Here is a 22,166-nt window from a genome sequence, read left to right on the forward strand (position 1 = left end):
TATTTTTTTATTTAAAAAAACCAAACGTTTAGTATTTGAGCAATATAGGTGCGTTATATTTAATAAACAGTAACTTCGCCGACTTTTCTGGATCTAGACGATTTCGTTATAGGTAATGACGAAATTACCTAGCACTTACGCCGCCGCTAAGACGTTCCTGTACCGACTTGTTCGACATCCGCATCCGCATAAGCTCCGCATCGATTTTATGCGGATGCGGATGTTGAAAATAATGCGGATGTTCCGCGGTTGCGGATGCGGATGTTCGCAACATCCCTGGTATAGGCAAGCCAGCTTCATCAGTAGGAAAAAGGCGCGAAATTCAAAATTTGTAGGGGAGCTTGACCCACATCACATTCGTCGCCTACCTACATTTTTTTATTTCTCTACTGACAAAGCTTGCTTGCCAGACTTGTCAGATTATAGAAGATAACTTTTTAAACTTTTAAACTTGTGTTAGTAATTTTTTAAATTGTTTCCCTATCGTTAAATTAAATTGTGGTACGAATGAAACACTTTTCATTTTGTATAATTATTAGTTTTATTTGTAAGTACCTACATGTTATAAATAATAAATAACTACATACATTTCTAAGTATAAGTCGTGGAGTTTTAGCAACATTAGGCACTTATTTACCTTTGGTGGATTTTGTAATTATTACCAACCTACAAAAAATAATTTTAAATAATCGCTGATTAAATTCGTGGGTAATCAAATGCAAGGGTAGTGTGACCGACATAATTAATGAACATGTTTCGTTTTTAAACACCATTTTCACACATTTTTCGAATCACGTCGTTGATATAATATTCAGTAGGTAAGTACTTCTACACCAATATAATCTAACTTAAACTTTGTATTTTTATGTATGTATGCAAAATTAAACATAATAAGCGTTCAGATTAACATTTAATAAGTTTCCTCCAATATGTTTAACTTCCATAATAAAATTATATGGGAATGTTAATACCCACACTTAGTACTTGGTATCGTCTTGGGTCGTCCCATTCGTTTTTCGTCAAGTTCTTAAATTAGTCCTATTCTGCTTTCGTCACCCATTCTACATTAGTCACAATCGTCGGTGGCTTTCAATGTAGAATGCGTGACGAAAGCAGAAGACCTAGTACTTAAGATAATAATAATTTATAGGCATTTAAAAATAGACTACTTATTTCGTAATACAATAATTAGTCTATGTAGCATTTTTACACCGGAATATAATGTAGGTAACTTAGGTTTGGTGTCGTTCGTTTGTTATTAAGAGAGATTTCTTTCTATCGTCCCGTTTCTTCGGACACTTGGAAATAAATAGGTACTAAGGTCAACCGCGGTAAATGCGTCTCTTGTGGTAAATGCGTCATTTGAATGTCTTCGAAACGCAACATATTATAACTATTATAGCCGTCTGCATTAAGAGTTCAGTGACCACACTTCAGAGGTTGCAATAGTTCTAAAATGTTCCGTTTAGAAGAAATCTTTAAAAGACACGTTTACCTCGGTTGACCTTATGTAATTTATTCATGGCAAGATATCTAGCTACAAATTATTTAGCAATATTAATAATATTATAGATCTCTGCATATTTAAAGTAAGCTTTGCGTTATTGAGCTGTTAGTTACAATATTCATGGAAACGATACATCCACTCAAAACAGCTTTAATATTTTGTACAATTTGTAATAAATTTACTATAAAGTAAATGCTAAGTACACGCTAAAGTACAAGTGTAAACTTGTTATATCGCTTCTAAAGAAGTTATAGACTGACAATGGCTTGTTTCTCATATAAATAATGCAAACAAAGGAGGATCCACATCACACTAGCGGGGTATAAAACCACCAAACACACAAAATACATTTACCTATTTTACGAATTTGATGAGAAATTTCAATGGAATGCTTAAAAATTGACAAAAATTTAAGATTATTCGAGGTTAACAAGTAAGCCCACTTGCACCATCCCACTAACCCAGGGTTAAGCGGTTAAACCGTTAACCTAATGTCAAATTGTACTGGTAATCATGATAACTCCTGATTTAACCGGTTCACCCCGGGTTAGTGAAATGGTGCAAGTGGCGCTGTAGTTTTTTGGTCAATCGTATCACAAGAAAATTGATATATAATACAAGGGCGTGCCTCGTTCTGTTAGTTTTAAGCGATCTCTCCAATCAGCCCGTGTTGGTGCGGCTGCACGAGTTCTTCCATGAACTCCTTCACCATCACCTTCAGTTTGGCGTTCATCTGTTCTTGTTCCCTGGAAATAGGTATGTACCATGGTTTATGGACTTGTAGGGATTAGACGGAATGAAAAATGGTTCTTTTTGTTTTGGGATCTCATTCAATAAATAACGTTTGTCAATTATGCGCTCCAATAAAATCTGAATAAAATATAAAAGAAAACATTCTACCCAGTTTTAGCGATTTTCATATCACAATTAATAAAGGGTGTCCCAAAAAGGACGCAGAATTTGAAATTGATGAAAAACACATTTTTTTTTCGTTATAATATATTTGTATATAAAATCTTGAAATACATAAAATAGGGTTATTTGTGGAATAATACGTCAGGCAAATGTCCTCCTAGGCTTTGCTGCCACATACGCAATCTTTTGTCAAAATTTTCTATGACCATTTTGCATAGATGCGGCTGAATTTCTCCAATGCAGCGTCGAATTTCCTCTTTTAAAGCATGAGTGGTTGTGGGACCAGTGGAATGAACATCATGAATTGATCCCCTCTCCTTGAATTTTCCAACCACTCTGCTCACAGTTGATGAAGTCAAGTCAATATTCCGACCATATTTTGCACGGAATTTTCGAACCGTACCCGCCAAACTTTCATTACTTTTGAAACATGTTCAATAATAAAAACGCGTTGATCTTTCGTATAACCCGCCATTTTTACAAACCCTAAAGATTCAGCTGTCAAATAGTTTTTTTTAGGGTTGCCAGCACTAAAATACAAAAATGGCAAATTGAAATCTTGCGTCCTTTTTGGGACATCCTTTACAATATTCTATTTGTGTATGTGTGTTGGTCCCGGTGAGTGAAAGAGCTCTTGTTAGATATCCCGTCTAGCTATACGTAGGTACTCACTGCAGCGTGTCGGCCTTGCAGACCAGCTCGGTGTAGTACTTGAGCTTGGGCTCGGTGCCGCTGGTGCGCACGATCACCCCGAGCCCGTTGCTGCACTGCAGGATCACCATCTCGCCGCTCGTGTAGTCCTGGTCCAGACCCGTGCCCAGCACATCTGCTCAACGACCTCTTATTAGATAGGTGTCCTATTCGTGTCAGTAGCAGATCAGCAGAAAACATTAATGATCGATGGCACAATAGGGTTGATGACACATGTTGAATTTTATAACAAAATCTAGTAAGATGGCAAACGAGCAATTTATCACCATAATCTGGATATTAAAATAAAATATTGAAAAATTACAAAAATACAGGACCTGAAAGTTTCAAAATTTAAGTTTTTTTTAACTTCCAAAAACGATAAAAGTAAGGGTACCATTCGATTCCTTACATTTCATCCAAAAAAATATTGTATGGCAACTATATACATATTTCACGCAATATTTCGCCGACAAAAACGCAATTTTCTTGTTTTGTCCATACTACAAGATGGGCTCCCAGAGACCTTGACGTCACGTTCCCTTGCCGTTTTGTATAGGGCGTTTCGCGAGTGAAGTGCGACTAAGTAACCTTTGACTACAATTTCTGACTTTTGTGTTACTTTGATGCAATGGGTCCCATATAGACATTTGATCCTAATAACAAACCCGATCCATTGATACCATAAATGAAAATTAGTCATGTAGCCTATTGACGGACTGATCAACGTAACTCCCCATACGATAACACTGGTGCAACAACTGTGCAACCGACCCTAAAGAACACACCCCTACACCCTAGAGACATATGAATGTCTTTGTGTAGGTAACACTATGTATTGTATGAAATATAGGTATATAGTAACTTACTTACAGTCCACGTGTTACTAGTGAAGAGCTTACTATTAGTAAGCTCTTCACTAGTAACACGTGGACTGTCGCCATCAGAAATACCGAAGCGACCAAGGTGCTCAAAAATGTATGACTCGTCTTTATGACATAAGATTTGGATACTTATGAACACATTGGCCGTTCCGATATATCTGATGGCGACTGTACTTACTCGTAGCAATCTAGTTATAAGCAATAACAATTAGTATAAAATTTTAAGCAATATTGAGTAATAATATTTAAGATTCTTGGTTTTACAAAAACCATTAATAGGATATAAGAAAAACTCGTACATAGATAAAACTCACTTGAAGCCCCTTGAAAGCACAAAAAGAAATTGAACCAAGGATGCCAATGAAAATGGTATAAAGCCATATTTCCTTACTATTAGAACAATTTTTTTTATAAATATGTATTTTAATATGGGTTATTTCAAGTAGAAACACTACTACATATATTAAATTATAAACCGAAATAACTAGGCCTTGGTCACTTTTTCTTTGTACATATATGATATTTTATTCGGTCCATATTTCGTTGTCGATAGTGGTTTCATTATTAGAACTTGCGACATGTTTTTAAGCAACGCCTACTCGTACAACCTACATGTACGATCAAAGAAAGTCGCGCTCACGTCGTGTTAGGTACTTGTGTTATTAACCTTTTCAACGCCAAGAGCCACTAAAGTGGTCGAGTGCTGTCGTGCCCATGACGCCAACAGCCACTAAAAAGGCTATGACGGTCGCTGTCAAAGCAATTTTCCTGCTGACAGATAAGGTTTATTTTCGCTCTTAATATTGCAACTATTTGGGGTATAAGCCACATTTTAGCGTGGGACGAAAAGCGCTGAAAAGGTTAATTTTGATGTTGACAAATATAAAAGGACTTACTTAGATGCCGGTTGTCTGTGCTCTCTTCGGGAACTTTGACGCCGGCAGCGAAGTCGTTGACGGACACGATCTCACATGATCCCACTTTTTGCGGGTACTGAAACATAAACGCAATGCATTTAATAAATCAAGATAAAATCATGAGAGTTACAGCTAGACGCGTAATACTCACGCATAAGGCTAGGTTCACACGGCGCTAATTTCTCCCGTATACCGTATACGGGATTTTATCGAATACCGTAGTAACAGCAAAATTTGTATGGCAACTTTCGACGTTTACACGGGAAAGCCGTCTAGCATATGAACGATTCTGACGACGGTATACGGGAAAAATTAACGCAGTGTGAACCTAGCCTAATACTTTGTATAACAAACAAATGTAGGTAGGTACCTTGGCCGGTCCATGGTAGTTCCTGATCCTGGCGAATATGTCGTGTATGGCGGCCTGGTCGTGGCAGATGAAGTACCCGTTGAGGCACACGTGGTAGCCGTACTCGCGGTACAGCGCCTGCAGCTGCTCACCTAGAGACGAGCCCGACGAGTACAGGTGCGATGCGAGGGAAGCCACCTAAAAACAAGTCACTTTAGTAACAACCGTTTTAACCTTTTGGACGCCAATGACCGATCTATCCGCACCGTAGGTTCAACGCCAAAGACCGATTAATCGGTCACAGACCACAGAGCAACATCGACCTACGTGCATATACATAAAGTTCAACTTCAGTTTTGACACTTCAATGATGTGGCGTCTGACTGACAGCTTTGCGATGTTCAAGCGAGTAATGCTACATACGTGCATAGCGCTGTTTCGCTCACATAGAAGAGCAACGTGCGAATCTGCTTCAGTGTAATGACTGCGATACTCAAATTAGTTACTATAACGTTTTTCTTTGGAAGATCAGACACTTAAGTCGAAATAGTTACCTTCTAGCGATGTGATCTTATACGAAGCAACCGCAGTTATTGTGCACAGGTTTTCGTATGCGAGGTTAATAGATTTTTTCCAAAAAATCCAGAAACGATGTGAACATATTTCAGTACGTATAATAGGCATGATGACACATGTTGAATTTTATAACAAAATCTAGTAAAATAGATATCAAACGAGCAATTTATCACAATAATGTGGATATTAAAATAAAATATTGAAAAATTACAAAAATACAGGCAGGGGGGTGTCACTCCGCAGTTTAGGTACATTTGGCCGGCGCGCCCAACGAACGGGCGTAAGGCAGTGGGCTGCCGCTCGGCTCGCACGATAGTCGTGTCACGTGGCGCTCGCGCAATATTGAAAAGACGGTGGACATAATGGCTTCGAAACCTAAATCTCGATCTAATCCGTATAAAACATATTGTTCTGTTTACGGATGTCTTAGTAATAGCTAAAATAAACATCCTACATTTATTGAATATTGGTTGTTTATTAGGAACTGACCGACATATTTTCAAAGGAATACGGCTGTGGCATACCTACTTCCGTGAGAATCAGACATACTATCTCCGAATAAAAAAAATATGTTTACAGAATGAACGTTTCGAATTCCTACATATTTATCTTAAAATAATAAATCAGTAGGTATAGGTACCTACAAAAACCTGTCAAGTGATAACCCCGTGCCGATGGTCATAAAACTGCGGCGCGCAAAGAACATTCACGGTTCGTGCGCGGTTATAAGTTTCAATTTTGCTTGCAGGCGGCGATATAGGTATAATTTTATACCTAAAACTGCCTTTCGTAAAGGAGTGAATTTTCTGTACGGTAGTACTATTAGTTATTCTGTGATACAGGACCCGAAAGTTTCAAAATTTAAGTTTTTTTTAACTTCCAAAAACGATAAAAGTCAGGGTACCATTCGATTCCTTACATTTCATCCAAAAAAATATTGTATAGCAACTATATACATAAACGCAATATTTCACCGACAAAAACGCAATTTTCTTGTTTTGTCCATACTACAAGATGGGCGATGACGTCAAGGGGCCGTTTTGTATAGGGCGTTTCGCGAGTGAATTGCGACTGTCGGCCTTTGACTACAATTTCTGACTTTTGTGTTACTTGAATGCAATGGGTCCCATATAGACATTTGATCCTAAAAACAAACCCGATCGGTTGATACCATAAAAAAAGGCGGCCAAGTGCGAGTCGGACTCGCCCATGAAGGGTTCCGTATTTAGGCGATTTATGACGTATTAAAAAAAACTACTTACTAGATCTCGTTCAAACCAATTTTCGGTGGAAGTTTACATGGTAATGTACATCATATATTTTTTTTTAGTTTTATCATTCTCTTATTTTAGAAGTTACAGGGGGGGGGGACACACATTTTATCACTTTGGAAGTGTCTCTCGCGCAAACTATTCAGTTTAGAAAAAAATGATATTAGAAACCTCAATATCATTTTTGAAGACCTACCCCACACGTATGGGTTTGATGAAAAAAAATTTTTTGAGTTTCAGTTCGAAGTATGGGGAACCCCAAAAATTTATAGTTTTTTTCTATTTTTGTGTGAAAATCTCAATGCGGTTCACAGAATACATCTACTTACCAAGTTTCAACAGTATAGTTCTTATAGTTTCGGAGAAAAGTGGCTGTGACATACGGACGGACAGACAGACGGACAGACAGACAGACAGACAGACATGACGAATCTATAAGGGTTCCGTTTTTTGCCATTTGGCTACGGAACCCTAAAAATTAGTCATGTAGCCTATTGTCTACGTTACGATAGACAGATATTTACGTGCACGGCGGCGGAGACTCCGTCCTTGTCCGGCACGCGCGGGGAGCACATGTAGCCGATGGCCTCCTCGAACGCGAACAGCGGGTGCTTGCCCTGCTGCATTAACAGCAACGCTGTGTTGCCTGCAGAACAATATGGAACTACAATTTATATATACATTAGAAATCTTGTTTTTGACAAAATAGTTATTTACAGTACATATGGGGCTACTTTTCCGCACTAGTGCGTAAAATAGCACTTTTCGTGCGTATGTCGAAACTTTAAAGTGCCATATGTACTGTAAAACGTTGTTCGATACACGTGCGAATAGGTAATTCGCAACTCGTGTCGATTTAAAACACTCCCTTCGGTCGTGTTTTAATTTATCGCCACTCGTTTCGAATTTCCTCTTTTTCGCACTTGTATCGAAAATAACTATTATATATACATTAGAAATCTTGTTTTTGACAAAATAGTTATTTTCGATACAAGTGCGAAAAAGAGGAAATTCGAAACGAGTGGCGATAGATTAAAACACGACCGAAGGGAGTGTTTTAAATCGACACGAGTTGCAAATTACCTATTCGCACGTGTATCGAATAACGTTTTACAGTACATATGGCACTCGACATACGCACGAAAAGTGCTATTTTACGTACTAGTGCGGAAAAGTAGTACTGTAAAACTTATTTACAGTTCATATGGTGCTACTTTCCCGAACTAGTGCGGGAAATAGCACTTTCCGTGCGTATGTCGAAAGTTTAAAGTGCCATACGTACTGTAAAACGTTGTACGATACACGTGCGAATAGGTAATTCGCAACTCGTGTCGATTTAAAACACTCCTCTCGGTCGTGTTTTTATTTATCGCACCTCGTTTCGAATTTCCTCTTTTCCGCACTTCTATCGTACTATACCGCACTATTCCAGTTAGGTCGGTTTTTGCCACAACAATTTTGAAAGTCAACGTGCAATGAAAAGTGTAGTTTATTGTATATGCAGATATCCCAATGTGTAATAATAGTGTGTACACTGACCCATCCACTTGAACCCCGTGAGCGTCTCGACGAAGTGGCCGCGGCCCCGGACGATGGCGCGCAGCATCTTGGAGCTGACGATGCTGGTGATGACGTAGCGGTCGTCGCCGTCGCCCGTCGCGTGCTTCAGCAGCCACCAGCCGACCAGAGCACCCATCTCGTTGCCGGAGAACACCTTCCATTTCTTTAAACTGAAACAAGGACCTTACACATAGTATCGTCAGGTGACAAGCAAAACTCACTAAGTACCAGCACAAATTCATAGCCGTAGTGAACCATATTAGTACGAAAAGAAGGTTGATTTTTGTTTAAATTTTTTTTAGTAATTAGTGACTTTTGCTTGTCACCTGACGGTATGTAAAATAATCCTTTTAATGACGGTCGTTGATGACGATTAGCTCTTTCAAGTCCGCTAACCGTTTGATCTAAATGCTTTATCCAAAGAGTGCCATTTTACATTTATTAATCTAGGGCTTGTTGCTCGATGACTTGTAGGTACTAGTCGCGTCGGGTTCCATGGACTTTAAATATTAACCTTATCAAGTTATCACGTAAACCGCAGAATGCAATTACAAACGCTAGTACCCTTCTGCTCAGCAAATCTTTTTCTTAGCTCGAGACACCTATTAGCCTTCTTGTAGTTATAAAATTGAACCTTATCACAACACCACAAAGTTTATATAATTTGAGTACATACCTCTGGTTAAACCACGCCCCAACCAGCCTATCAGCGTCAGAATCCGAGAGTGCGAGTGTCTCTTGTTTAGCTCTAGACCGCCAGGCCTTCTTGTACAAGCTAAATATAACCTTATAACAACACCACAAAGTTTAATTTAAGTACCTCCGGTCAAACTCGGCCACAGCCAGCCTGTCGGCGTCGGGGTCGTTGACCAGGACCAGCCTGGCCCGTTCCTGCGCCGCGAGCCGCTTGCCGAGCTCCAGACACTCGGGCTCCTCGGGGTTGGGGAACACCACGGTCGGGAACTCGGGGTTGGGGTCCTGCTGCTCCGGCACGCTGATGGGCGGCTGAAACAAGTCATTCATTCATTAAATCGGCAGAGGGCGTGTCGGGCCCCGCATAAGAGGGTTTCGTTACTTCGTATAATAGGAAAAAGCCAAGCAAAAGAAAATTGGAAAAACTCGTTAATCTGTCAGCTCCCAGCGGCTCATATTTGAGCCAGAACGCTTATGGGTGACGTCATATCGTGGGAAACGACAGGTTAATAGCCCAACCGATAAAGTTCAAAACATTCACTTAATAAAAAAAATTTAAATCATAAAGTTGTTTTTAAAGACCTATCGTATGACGTTGATTTTTAATGATTTATGTATCTTCTAAACTAAGTAGCGGCTACAAAATACAGAAAATTCAAAATTCATTAAAATAAAGCTTAATAGGTTAAAAGTGTTAAAACGGCTGTGACATACGGACAGACAGACATGATGAAACTATAAGAGTTCCGTGTTTGCTATTTTAGCTACGAAACCCTAAAAATTGTAAATCACCTGTCTAGTAGGCGATCGTAAAAATACGAAAATCGTATTCTCAGCCTGCCTTATTATGCTGAGCTTACGAATCTGAGGTTACCGACATAAGATCTAAAGTCTATTTTTTTATTCGGTAGACAGAAATGACAGTTAATAGTATGAACATGAAATGTCATTTCATACTATTAACTGTCATTTCAGTCTACCGAATAAAAAAATAGAAATACCTACCTTCAGACTGGCCGACTCGAAAGCCTTCACCACATAATCGTATCCAACGCCGTGCATGGCGCTATACACGGTGTCCACCGCGGCGCGCGCGTTGGTGGCGCGCTGCTCCGGGCCCACGCTGTCCGCGATGTACTGCATGTAGCGCGACGTCACCTCCGACAGACAGTCCGACACGAGCTCGTGGCTACGCACGCCCTCTGTCACCCAGTGAGAGTCCGGTATACTGAAAAACAAACGAAGAAAAAATAATAGGATGACAAGAGTATCAGGAAACTCTCTATCTGGGTATCAGAACTACAATTTGTCCATATACACCGTGTTTTTATTGAATTCCGTTAACTTCGGGGTATGGTTTAGTACGTTTTTCTACTCCCGTACTTTTATTTGTCATTTAAAGGGTCGTGCACACATCTTTAAAACCCTATCTTAAAGTTGTCAAGACAAGTCTTTAGTCTATTCCCTAAAAAAGCATTTGTGCATACACGCAGTATCTTTTTGGCTCTTTTACAATATTTCGTGTAATGGCCACTTAAAAAATACATTGTTGCCAACTTTATAGTAGTAACACACTGTCGCACCGCAACGCGACCTTGGTTCGTCGCACCCATAAGTGAGAGCGAGAAAGAAATATATCTTTCTCGCTCTCGCTTATGGGAGTAAATGTCATATCTGACAAATAAGTGAACCATAGACATATTTTTTTTTAATTTCATTCATTCTTTTCCCGCTCGTACCCTCCATTCTTTGCTACTTCTTGAATATTGTGAATCTTGAATATGAACACTATTATGCCTGTCGAATGAAAACTTAACTTTTGTGTTAAAAAACAGTGCGTCTTTCAAGTTCAAATGGATGAAGACAAAAACTTAGTGTCTACGCTTGAAGAAATATCAGTAATAGCACAAGAATCACTAAAAACAGGTAGATACCGTAGGTAGAAGTCCACTAGATGACATGAAAAATATTTGTTAAATTTACAATTTTATATCAAAGTAAGTGTTTGGTCGTAGAAAAAGTATTGTATGCAACGTTGTTTAACTGAGTCAAAAAATACTCGTGGCGTCTTTATTAACAATTTTCGGCTTCGCCTCAAATTGTTACTCACGCCACTCGCCTTTTTTGACCCCTCTTAAACAACGGTTGCATAAAATACTATTAAGAGAACTAAATGGCATAGTTAATTAAAAAAATTTATTTTTTTTGCTATTTTTACAAAAAAAAATATGTTTATAAACTAATTACATGTAGCATATAGCGTGGTTGTAACACGGGCATTACATTTAACTCAACCAAACAATTGAAATCTGTGACATACTTATCAATGTCATTTCGAACATCGATCGACCGAGATTGTACTTAAGTTTAGTAGAAAATGAATGAACTCATTCTAAACACTAATTAATATGTAAACCGGCCCTAAGGCAAGTGTACACGCTTGTAGAGGCCTTATAGCAAAAAAATAAATTATTGATTATCTCCGAAATGGAGTTAATTAGAATATCGGTGTCTTTGAGAAAGTTACTTGAAATGCACCCTTGAAATTAACGGAAATAAAAAAAAGCGGCCAAGTGCGAGTCGGACTCGCCCATGAAGGGTTCCGTATTTAGGCGATTTATGACGTATAAAAAAAACTACTTACTAGATCTCGTTCAAACCAATTTTCGGTGGAAGTTTACATGGTAATGTACATCATATATTTTTTTTAGTTTTATCATTCTCTTATTTTAGAAGTTACAGGGGGGGGGACACACATTTTACCACTTTGGAAGTGTCTCTCGCGCAAACTATTCAATTTAGAAAAAAATGATATTAGAAACCTCAATATCATTTTTGAAGACCTATCCATAGATACCCCACACGTATGGGTTTGATGAAAAAAAATTTTTTGAGTTTCAGTTCGAAGTATGGGGAACCCCAAAAATTTATTGTTTTTTTTCTATTTTTGTGTGAAAATCTTAATGCGGTTCACAGAATACATCTACTTACCAAGTTTCAACAGTATAGTTCTTATAGTTTCGGAGAAAAGTGGCTGTGACATACGGACGGACAGACAGACGGACAGACGGACAGACAGACAGACATGACGAATCTATAAGGGTTCCGTTTTTTGCCATTTGGCTACGGAACCCTAAAAAAACACGGTGTAGAGTTTACTAACGTACTCGTCAAGGAGTTATTAACAGAAGAGGAAAAGAGGTACCACAATAGTCTAAAATGTTCCGCCTCAAAATTGACAGCATACATTTATTCGGTAACTGGATATCAACAGTTTACGTTTGACAATTCAGTTTCCACAAAACATATGTCCCCGTATAGCCCTTCTAGTTAAACTGTCCAACTCAGGGCCACGATTTTTTTCTTAGACTTTACTCCCCTTATACAATCTATAACTCTTTGCTTCATGTTAAACACTGAATTAGGTAGATTGCCCTTCTTATAGAAAAAACCTGCAAATCGAATGCAAAAATGTACTCAATTTACCTGGTTGACTCCGTGAATAGGCGAGGAAGGGCACGGAGTAACTCTCGGTCAGGGCTACGCGTCGTAGTCTTAGTTTTTTAAGCTAACGAAAAAGATAATGTTAAAATAAATCTTACTCCAAATACTGTAATATTTCATCCAATATGTGTTGGTCATGGGGAGCTGTAATTTGTGATCCATTGCCCCAGTAAACCTGAAAAAATAAGCGATTGTGTCGATCGGTTCAAAATAATCAATAACTGCTAGACTACAATACGTTTGGTACACCATGTAAACACGATAGACTACAACAAGGTTCGTTATTGCACATTATAAACACGACACGTTACTATTCATGCCTTGACTTAACAACCTGCCGTCAACCAAGCTTTAATCAAAGCGCGTAACGGAATAATTAGCTCCAACGAGATGACGAACGGCATGCTTGGATTTCGTAAGCTCGTTATGGTAGATCAGATCACCTTGTACCCGTTGTCTTCCTTGGGGTTGTGCGAGGCGGTGACCATGACGCCGCCGGCCGCGTCGAGCAGGATGGTGGCGAACGACACCAGCGGCGTGGGGCACACGGCCGAGAACAGGTGCACGGGGACGGATACATGTCACAATTGTCACATGGTAGTTCAGATCACCTTGTACCCGTTGTCCTCCTTGGGGTTGTGCGAGGCGGTGACCATGACGCCGCCGGCCGCGTCGAGCAGGATGGTGGCGAACGACACCAGCGGCGTGGGGCACACGGCCGAGAATAGGTGCACGGGGACGGATACATGTCACAATTGTAACATGGTAGATCAGATCACCTTGTACCCGTTGTCCTCCTTGGGGTTGTGCGAGGCGGTGACCATGACGCCGCCGGCCGCGTCGAGCAGGATGGTGGCGAACGACACCAGCGGCGTGGGGCACACGGCCGAGAATAGGTGCACGGGGACGGATACATGTCACAATTGTCACATGGTAGTTCAGATCACCTTGTACCCGTTGTCCTCCTTGGGGTTGTGCGAGGCGGTGATCATGACGCCGCCGGCCGCGTCGAGCAGGATGGTGGCGAACGACACCAGCGGCGTGGGGCACACGGCCGAGAATAGGTGCACGGGGACGGATACATGTCACAATTGTCACATGGTAGTTCAGATCACCTTGTACCCGTTGTCCTCCTTGGGGTTGTGCGAGGCGGTGACCATGACGCCGCCGGCCGCGTCGAGCAGGATGGTGGCGAACGACACCAGCGGCGTGGGGCACACGGCCGAGAATAGGTGCACGGGGACGGATACATGTCACAATTGTAACATGGTAGATCAGATCACCTTGTACCCGTTGTCCTCCTTGGGGTTGTGCGAGGCGGTGACCATGACGCCGCCGGCCGCGTCGAGCAGGATGGTGGCGAACGACACCAGCGGCGTGGGGCACACGGCCGAGAACAGGTGCACGGGGATTGACGCGGACACGAACACGCGGGCGGTCAATTCGGCGAACCTGAGAGAAATTTAAATAAGTATATGTTTTCTGCTTGTCTTACAAATACATAAGTCAAAATGACTATTAAATTAAACATAAAAAAAACCCTACGGTAATTAATCTAATCATAAAATTATGCATTAGAAATTTGTAGGTCCATCCGTTTGAGAGCTACTACGATGCAACAGACAGACATTGGCGTCAAACGTATAGGTAGGTAGCACTCCTCTTTTTGTGTCGGGGGTTAGTGACAGATTAAGAGAAGCAATTTTTAGCTTATTGAAGCTTGTAGCGCGTTTATGTATAACGTCATAAGTCTTTTGTTTTGTAATTAGAACTTTTTTTAATACAGGGCTTGAAAAAATCGCTTGATAGCGTTCTTTCACAGCTCATGGTTTGCCGCCGCCTAATTACCTGTTGGCTGAGACCTTCACACTTTAATGCAAATCTCGATTCTAGTCCTCGATGTCATTGAATCAGGATCTGATTATGAGATCCTGGAGATTGCGAAGGGACTCTTTTAATAATATAGACTATACTGATTTCGTATCCATTGAAGTCAATTTGTGAAGTGGAATTGATGAGGAAGATCATACAATGATGGCATTTGAAGTTTTTAAAAGTCGGTTTTTTTTTTAATTAGGTATTACCTATCTACAATAAGTTATTTGTATCTCGTTGAAATTCACGGGCTATAAATCTCGGCCTTTTGATAGGCTTGCATGGGGATATTTATCTACAATTATTATTAGTGCGTGTTTAGGTCTAATTAGTTTTAGGTGTGTGTGTGTGTGTGTGTTTTTTTTTTATGTTTTTGAAATGTACGTTATTAAACAATGCAAATGCATTGAATTGAAAACCCATTGTCAGAGGCACTTTTTATTTAGTACCTAACGAAATTATGAAACAGTTTTTCAATTTTATGCTACTGGTCGAACGTAGTAGGTAGGGCAGAGGTTTCTATTAAATTTTTAGTTGGTAACTAGGTAATAGAAACACTACTACTGACTCTCGGTAAACCTCTTACATCTTTACAATAAGATTACGAAATTGTCGCAACGAAACTCAAGGAACTGCTAACGAAAATCAAGGAAGTAAGTACTTAATAGCGTAACAAAAAACCCAAGAGCAGCCAAATGAGCGTCAATGTCACAGACACGAACGACGTAGCTAAAGCTATTCTCATTTATCTGTACCTAATGCGTTATGCAACGGTGACCACAATAACATCGTTTTCAGATTATTAGCAAGCGCACGAGCGTCTACGTCACGTACTGCTAACATAAGTGTAAATTACTTGTTACATACCGTTTCTTGTGATGAAATCTGTAGTGTTTTTATGACAGCCGATAGCTTATCTCTAAATGGAGCCAATGGAGGCAATTTACTAAACAATACATAATTATCTAATCACAACAAAACGTGTTCAATGTAGAGTCCATCTGTGCGTTTGTCTGCTAACGGGCTCTAAATAGGTAGGTATCACGAAAACAGTAAGAGGTTGAAATTTGAAACTTATACTCAGAGTTGGCAACCACAGTCAACCACCCTCAGGACGCAGGTCCAACTTGATGTACTTACTTTTTATTCTGGTCGATTATACAGGATGGGAACGAGTAACCCGACAGATTATAACCATGCCTTCCTGAGGTCATAAGGAGCAAATACGATATAAAGAAGACAATATCTGGGAGACCGAGCTTTCCTCGGAAAACATACAAAAAGTCAAAAATCCGCGTTTTCCCAGAGATAAGACTTAGCTAGATCGATTTTTCGCCCCCGAGAATTGCTCGTTTAAAGGTATAAGATACTCGTAATATGTCTGTCCTGTCTTGTTCTGTTTATGTATTAGTTTTAAGTTTTAGCTTTTAATTTTGGGTGCCCCGAAAACCGCGCTAGTGTCTTACAGACACTGCTTATGCTGAGCGGCATCCTATCCGTTGTACCTAATGTGTTTTTACGCCAAATAAATATTTTCTATTTCTATTCTATTTCTATATGGGCTTATGTTTGAAATAAATGATTGATTGATTGTCATCATTATCTTTAAAACCAGACCGAATTCAGAAAACTTTTAATAGGTAACATTTTAGTATCTAAATGTGGTCAGGAATACATCTTTAAAATCTGTCGGGTTAGTCGTTTCCCACACTGTACGGTTAAACGCGCTTGCCGCCATCCATAGTGAGTGAAACAACTTATATACCTTTCACTATTGTATCGGCCGTCGTATCCGATGACGATGCCTTTGTGCAGCTGACTCTGGCGGCATTCCTTCTGGATATAAGAGCATAGGCCCTGAAAAGAACATTCGGTGTTAACACATTCGATGCATTAATCTGGCTTCTCGAGATAGGAATAGTAGATTGTTAACCAAGGGATGAAAGGCACTCATTTCTGCCGCCGTAGTTTAGCGCTCGAACGCATGAGACGCAATGCGTTGTCTGTCAGTAGGTATCTAAGTAATGGAACTGTTTTATATATATTTTATGGAGATGGTGAATTAGTGATTGATAAAAACTATAAGTGGGTTAATCAACTTTTTCTTGTCACACGTTGCTATGGTTACGGTCTCCTGAGTCACTCTTAAAAATCTTAAAATTCGAAGTGTTTCGTATTCAAATGAACCAAACTTGCATTTTATGGTAGTTAAAAGACCTTTCCATAATGGGACATCTACTGAGCATGTTAGTAGAACATGGTACAGCCGTTCTTCTAACTCTCTCGCTGATGGGACAGAATAACAACAAACAAATAGTTGATTGACCCAAGTACTATGAAATGAATGATTTCATTAAAATCGGTTCTAACTAGTAGGGATCTATATTTAAACTGTTTAGACGACAACGGTTTCACTCACTTGAATTTTTAGCACGAGTTGCAGTCGCCGCGAGCACTCTAGCCTGAAGAAGGACCCCCGAAGGGCCCGAAACATGTCGCCAATAGCGACTAAAAATTCAAGTGAGTATAACCGTTGTCGTCTAAACAGTTTGAAATATGTCTCACGAAAGTTTAATATGGATCGATATTTATTTTTATGTAACAGTAGGTATTGTAATATCGAGACAACTTTAATATTTACGATCAGTATATTATAACACAGTAAGTACATAATGTAATGTATGTTTTATTATAGTACTTAAGAAATACAACAAATATTTGCATGCTGTTTGTGGACGGTTGAATTAGGAGAAACTTTATGTAGGTATATATAACAATTGTAATCTGACCCTATTCACGCAAATAAATAATTTATGATTTATGATTTAACAGCTTATCGATATGAATTCGGTAGGGGTTCCACCTTACTGACATTAGATAACAAAAGCAGTGATAATGTATATTGTAGGTACATCATTTTCAGTTGTCATTTCTACAAAAAACAAATATTATTAATTTTGAACGAAATAGCTCGCTATACAAGATCAAGGCCTGATAGCATCAAGATCAACCACAATCGACGGGCTGATCAACGTAACTTAGCAGAGAAATAGTAGCAGGAAAGTACTAAAAACATAATGTGAAATTTCGATATAAGTAATTACATATCTATTATACTTCTATTGCGGTTATCATACTGATGTGAATATTGCGATTTGCACGTCGCTCCGGGGCATGAGCGTAACAGCGTTATGCGCGTATATAGCGATGTCACCCTTACACACCGGAGCGGCGTGCGAATCCGCATCCAATGTGATATTTGGTGTAAAAAAGAGGACTTTCCTTTGTACAATAAAAAATAAATCTATGCCGCTTCTCTGGGTATATTTACTATACATGTAGTTTTAAGTCAGGAGTCCCTTTGTTTCACATAAAATTTTAAGTCATAATGTATTGTTTGTCATATTATCATTAGTTTTAAAACAGAAACCGTTAACTTTTCAGGATTTTCGTAGGTTAGGTTTGTTTTATGGCAATCCTGAACCCCGTTTCTAAACCAAACAAATTATGACTAACGATACAATACATTATGACTTAAAAGAAGAGATCCCTATAGGGATAAGTTCGCCTTTGCACCTTTATTTCTGTAAATTGTATGTAAATCTGTGTTGTGTACAATAAAGTGATTACTACTACTACTACTACTTAAAACTTTTTGGGAAACAATAGAGACCCTTTTAAGTTACTATCAATCGATCCTAATTAAATGAAAATGTAGTTTACTGCATTCATAACCCGAACGAGCTATGTAAGTATAAGCCTATTCACTAGGTACAGGTACGCAAAGGCAGTTTAAATTATGGAATTGGCACTGACCTGCGCAGTCTGCAGCACGACCACGTCGTTCATGCCGGTGTAGCCGGCGCCCATGCGGCCGCGGAGCCCCGCCGTGCCGAACTTCTGCCGCTTCAGCATGCTCTCGCGCAGCTTGTCCCATCGCGAGTTTGCTATGTCGTCGAGGACCTCCCTCCTTGTATCTGGATTCTACATGATAGGATCAGTACTGTTTATTGAATATTTGGTAGCTGAACACTGTATAGTGTGAACAATAAGTATAATGAAGCGCTACACTTTTTTACCAATATGAGAATGAAATTAGCTAATTACAGAGTCATATAAATATTAAAAGTCAATTTCAGCAAATAGTTTAACCTCTCGTACTAATATTGATACCTACCCGAGCAAGCGAAAGATTCCAAAAATGAACCTTGAGCGTAGCGTAAAATATAATTTATTTATTTTGTAACAATATTAATAGGTATTGAAAAATATCCTGTGACCTGAATCACTTGAAAGTGTTGCGGTTGCTTAGTGAGATATTTCCTAATTATGTGTCAGTGATGCTGGATAATATCAGTGCTAACTAGGGTTTGCACGACGGATCCGAAATGTATGGCAAGATCCGCGGATCCGGATCCAGATCCGGATAATTTCATACATTCTGGATCCGGATTGCAAACCCTAGTGCTAACTAATTATAATACAGTAATCCGCTTCATCCTAAGACTCAATGTGTATTACAATGTTCACTCCATGTCAGTCTAATTAGAACCTTCCACAGACCAAATGAGGTACCATTTATTTGATTCATTGCTTTCTTAAACAAATAAAAATTATAATCCAATTTACCATTTACTATATAATGGGCCTTGCAAGGTTAAGGAAATTTTGAAAGCATCACGCCAAAATCTTGACTCAAGTGGAAAAGCTTTTTAACATCAGAAAAAATTACATATGAAAACAAGAATGTTGCGGATATTAATCTCAAATGGTACATTACCTATAATCGAAATAAATGTCATGTACAAAGGAAAAAATTACTAAGGCCTCCAGTGCCCAGGGCTGGAATCGAACCAGGGTCCTCCGTTTATGCGACAGATGCCTCCTGAGAAATTTCTACCCATGTCATGGGTAGAAATTTCCGACTACTATTTGTAAAAAACACAAATTAAAATATTTTAATAGAAAGTCATTTAATTAGTTAAGATAAGATTTCTTTATTGTCAAAGCTGTGTTGGTACATAGGTCTTATAAATATCACAGAAGTCCATCAGCTTGTTCTTAGGGGAAATAATGCATTACACGGGAATGATGCTGATGGACATCATCATTAGCTCATCATCATTGCGCTCAGTTTGTGAATTTTTGCAATCATTATGTTGTTTACGAATTAGATGTTTTTTAAGTACTGTACTGTATAATTATTTATTTAAGTAGTGCGGAATGGAGTATCGAGACAAACCATTCTGGTTTAACAATGCTTTTGGATCAATATTATGTAATTGTGATTTATCTCTAATAAGTAAATTATCTTCATAATGCAGTACATAACTTAAGTTTCATAGCTTATTAATTTATAAGTAAGCCACAGTGTCAGTGATCTCACCAAAGTTAACTGAGAGTGCATGAATCTCCAGAACAAACCAGATTCAATTTGTAATTAAGTACCTCACACCATCCAATAAAACCAAGTTTCTACCAGTGGTGCATTTATTAAAATGACCTTGCTGATCTTAGAGCTTATGAGAGAAACGAATAATTAGTTCATACTGTCAAACAAATAAAATAAAATTTTACATGTGTATAAAAAAGTTACCTTATCTATTTTTAGCCATCCTTCCACTGCAGCATCTAATTTTAGGTCTCCACTGTTACAAACTTGCATTTTGTGCCGGATTTATATATTTTTGTGTGAAACACAAGCTTCTTCTTCTTTCTTGGGCAAACTTCAGTTTTATTTTTTATTAATAATTATAATTAATTTGAGAATATTTAACACATCCAAGGCAAATAGAGAAAACGTTGTTGAATTTTATTGTATTAAATAATTGCTGAAAATGCCGCTACCGTCGTGGCCGGTCTCCGAATCTAAACTTATTTTATCGACAAGAATCGAATTCAACAATGATTACAAATAATCAAGCTTTTGTAAAATAGCCTTTAAAATAATGCATTAAGGAGCAACGTAAGTTTTACACAAATGTGTGATAACGTTTGACACTTGAGACTTGACACTTCAGCTGCGTTTAGTTTGCGGCTATAACACATAATGTCAAAATAAATGCATTCTTTAAATGTCCATAAAGTCAGTAGAAAAAGGCGCGAAATTCAAATTTTCTATGGGACAATATCCCTTCGCGCCTACATTTTTCAAATTTGCCGCCTTTTTCTACTGTCAAGATCTGGTTGACCAAGTATAGTACGCCATATAACTTTCACCCATGTTCTTTCACTGAAATGTCTTAAAATATTTAAATATCATATGGTGTCGCCAACGCCATATACCCGAGTATAGGCCAAAAGTCTGGCGCCATCTATTCAAGAATAACTTTTTCTTGATTTGCGAGGCACGTATTTTCCTTAGACTAATAAAGTCCGTCAACCAAATCTTGTCAGTAGTAAAAGGCGGCAAATTTGAAAAATCGCGGGTTAGCAACACTGTGTTCAAATAATTCCAAAACGCGTGTCATCTGTGTTTTATCTGTGGAATGTGGATCGTGAATGACAGCCGTCACCTTATTTGTTTTCATTTGGTTTTCATTCTGAATCGTTTCTGTTTCAAGAGATATTTCTGCTGTCACCATTAAATACCAATACATTAAATAAGAATAAGCAAAGCTAAGGGGCCTACAATGTACAATCATGCTCGTTGATGGTAAACATTACTAAAAATTGAGGTTATGACAAGTATTGGAAGAACTCTTTCGAACTTTTAAGATTATGTTCAGTTTTTTTGTTTTAGGGTTAAAAGGCATAAATAAAATTAAAACGTACCTATGCCTAAATCTATCCAACAAGACCATAAATTGTGTCCTGGAAACCGTCCATAGGCCCACATGTCTAATATTTTCAGCAATCAGTTGTGACTATTTACAAAGGTAAACCTTTTAAACAGTATTAAGAGCCTTGATTATATCGCCGTTCTTTCGCAATATCTACCTAATCCATACATGTTTGTTGCAGGATTAAATCTTGCCCAATATAAGGCGTTCGTAGTAGGTAGTATCTTTTCAGACAATACTTACCTATGGCGGTTTATGTACGTGTAAAACGCAACCAAGTCGAAAAGTGACCCTTATCTTATTTACCTTTAAATTAAATAAACACCCAAATATCAGTTGTTTTATTTTTAATATGTATATTGTACAATATATACCAATCAAAAAAATTACACAGGTATGTCATATTCATCCAGAACAGTACACTAATTTACATTAACAAGTGGCATATTATATTGTAAATAACAAATATATGCACTATCTAATTATCTGCATTTTGATATGATTTTATTTTAGTAAACTTAGAAGACATAGATAGGGAACAAAGAGAATATAAGCACTACTATAGGGAGTTGTTTTTGATATCTTCAAATTTGTTCATCATTTTGATTAACATTGTTTTAACATCGCTTTTAAATTGTCCGTC

General features: G+C 38.6%; 1 protein-coding gene across 1 annotated transcript; it reads right to left on the minus strand.

The window, feature by feature from the left end:
* Nucleotides 1–2,084: 2,084 nt before the first annotated feature.
* Nucleotides 2,085–20,438, minus strand: LOC134648980 (phosphopentomutase). The gene is made up of 13 exons (XM_063503654.1): nucleotides 20,338–20,438; nucleotides 18,558–18,725; nucleotides 16,507–16,598; nucleotides 14,150–14,318; nucleotides 12,965–13,041; nucleotides 10,368–10,590; nucleotides 9,490–9,674; nucleotides 8,649–8,839; nucleotides 7,634–7,755; nucleotides 5,284–5,460; nucleotides 4,893–4,989; nucleotides 3,095–3,248; nucleotides 2,085–2,253 (listed from the first exon to the last, which is right to left on the minus strand). The coding sequence occupies exons 1-13, from the start codon at nucleotides 20,404–20,406 to the stop codon at nucleotides 2,151–2,153; spliced, it is 1,827 nt and encodes a 608-aa protein (XP_063359724.1). The 5' UTR covers nucleotides 20,407–20,438; the 3' UTR covers nucleotides 2,085–2,150.
* Nucleotides 20,439–22,166: the final 1,728 nt, after the last annotated feature.

This window comes from Cydia amplana, chromosome 1 (assembly GCF_948474715.1).
Source record: "Cydia amplana chromosome 1, ilCydAmpl1.1, whole genome shotgun sequence".
NCBI lineage: Eukaryota > Metazoa > Arthropoda > Insecta > Lepidoptera > Tortricidae > Cydia > Cydia amplana.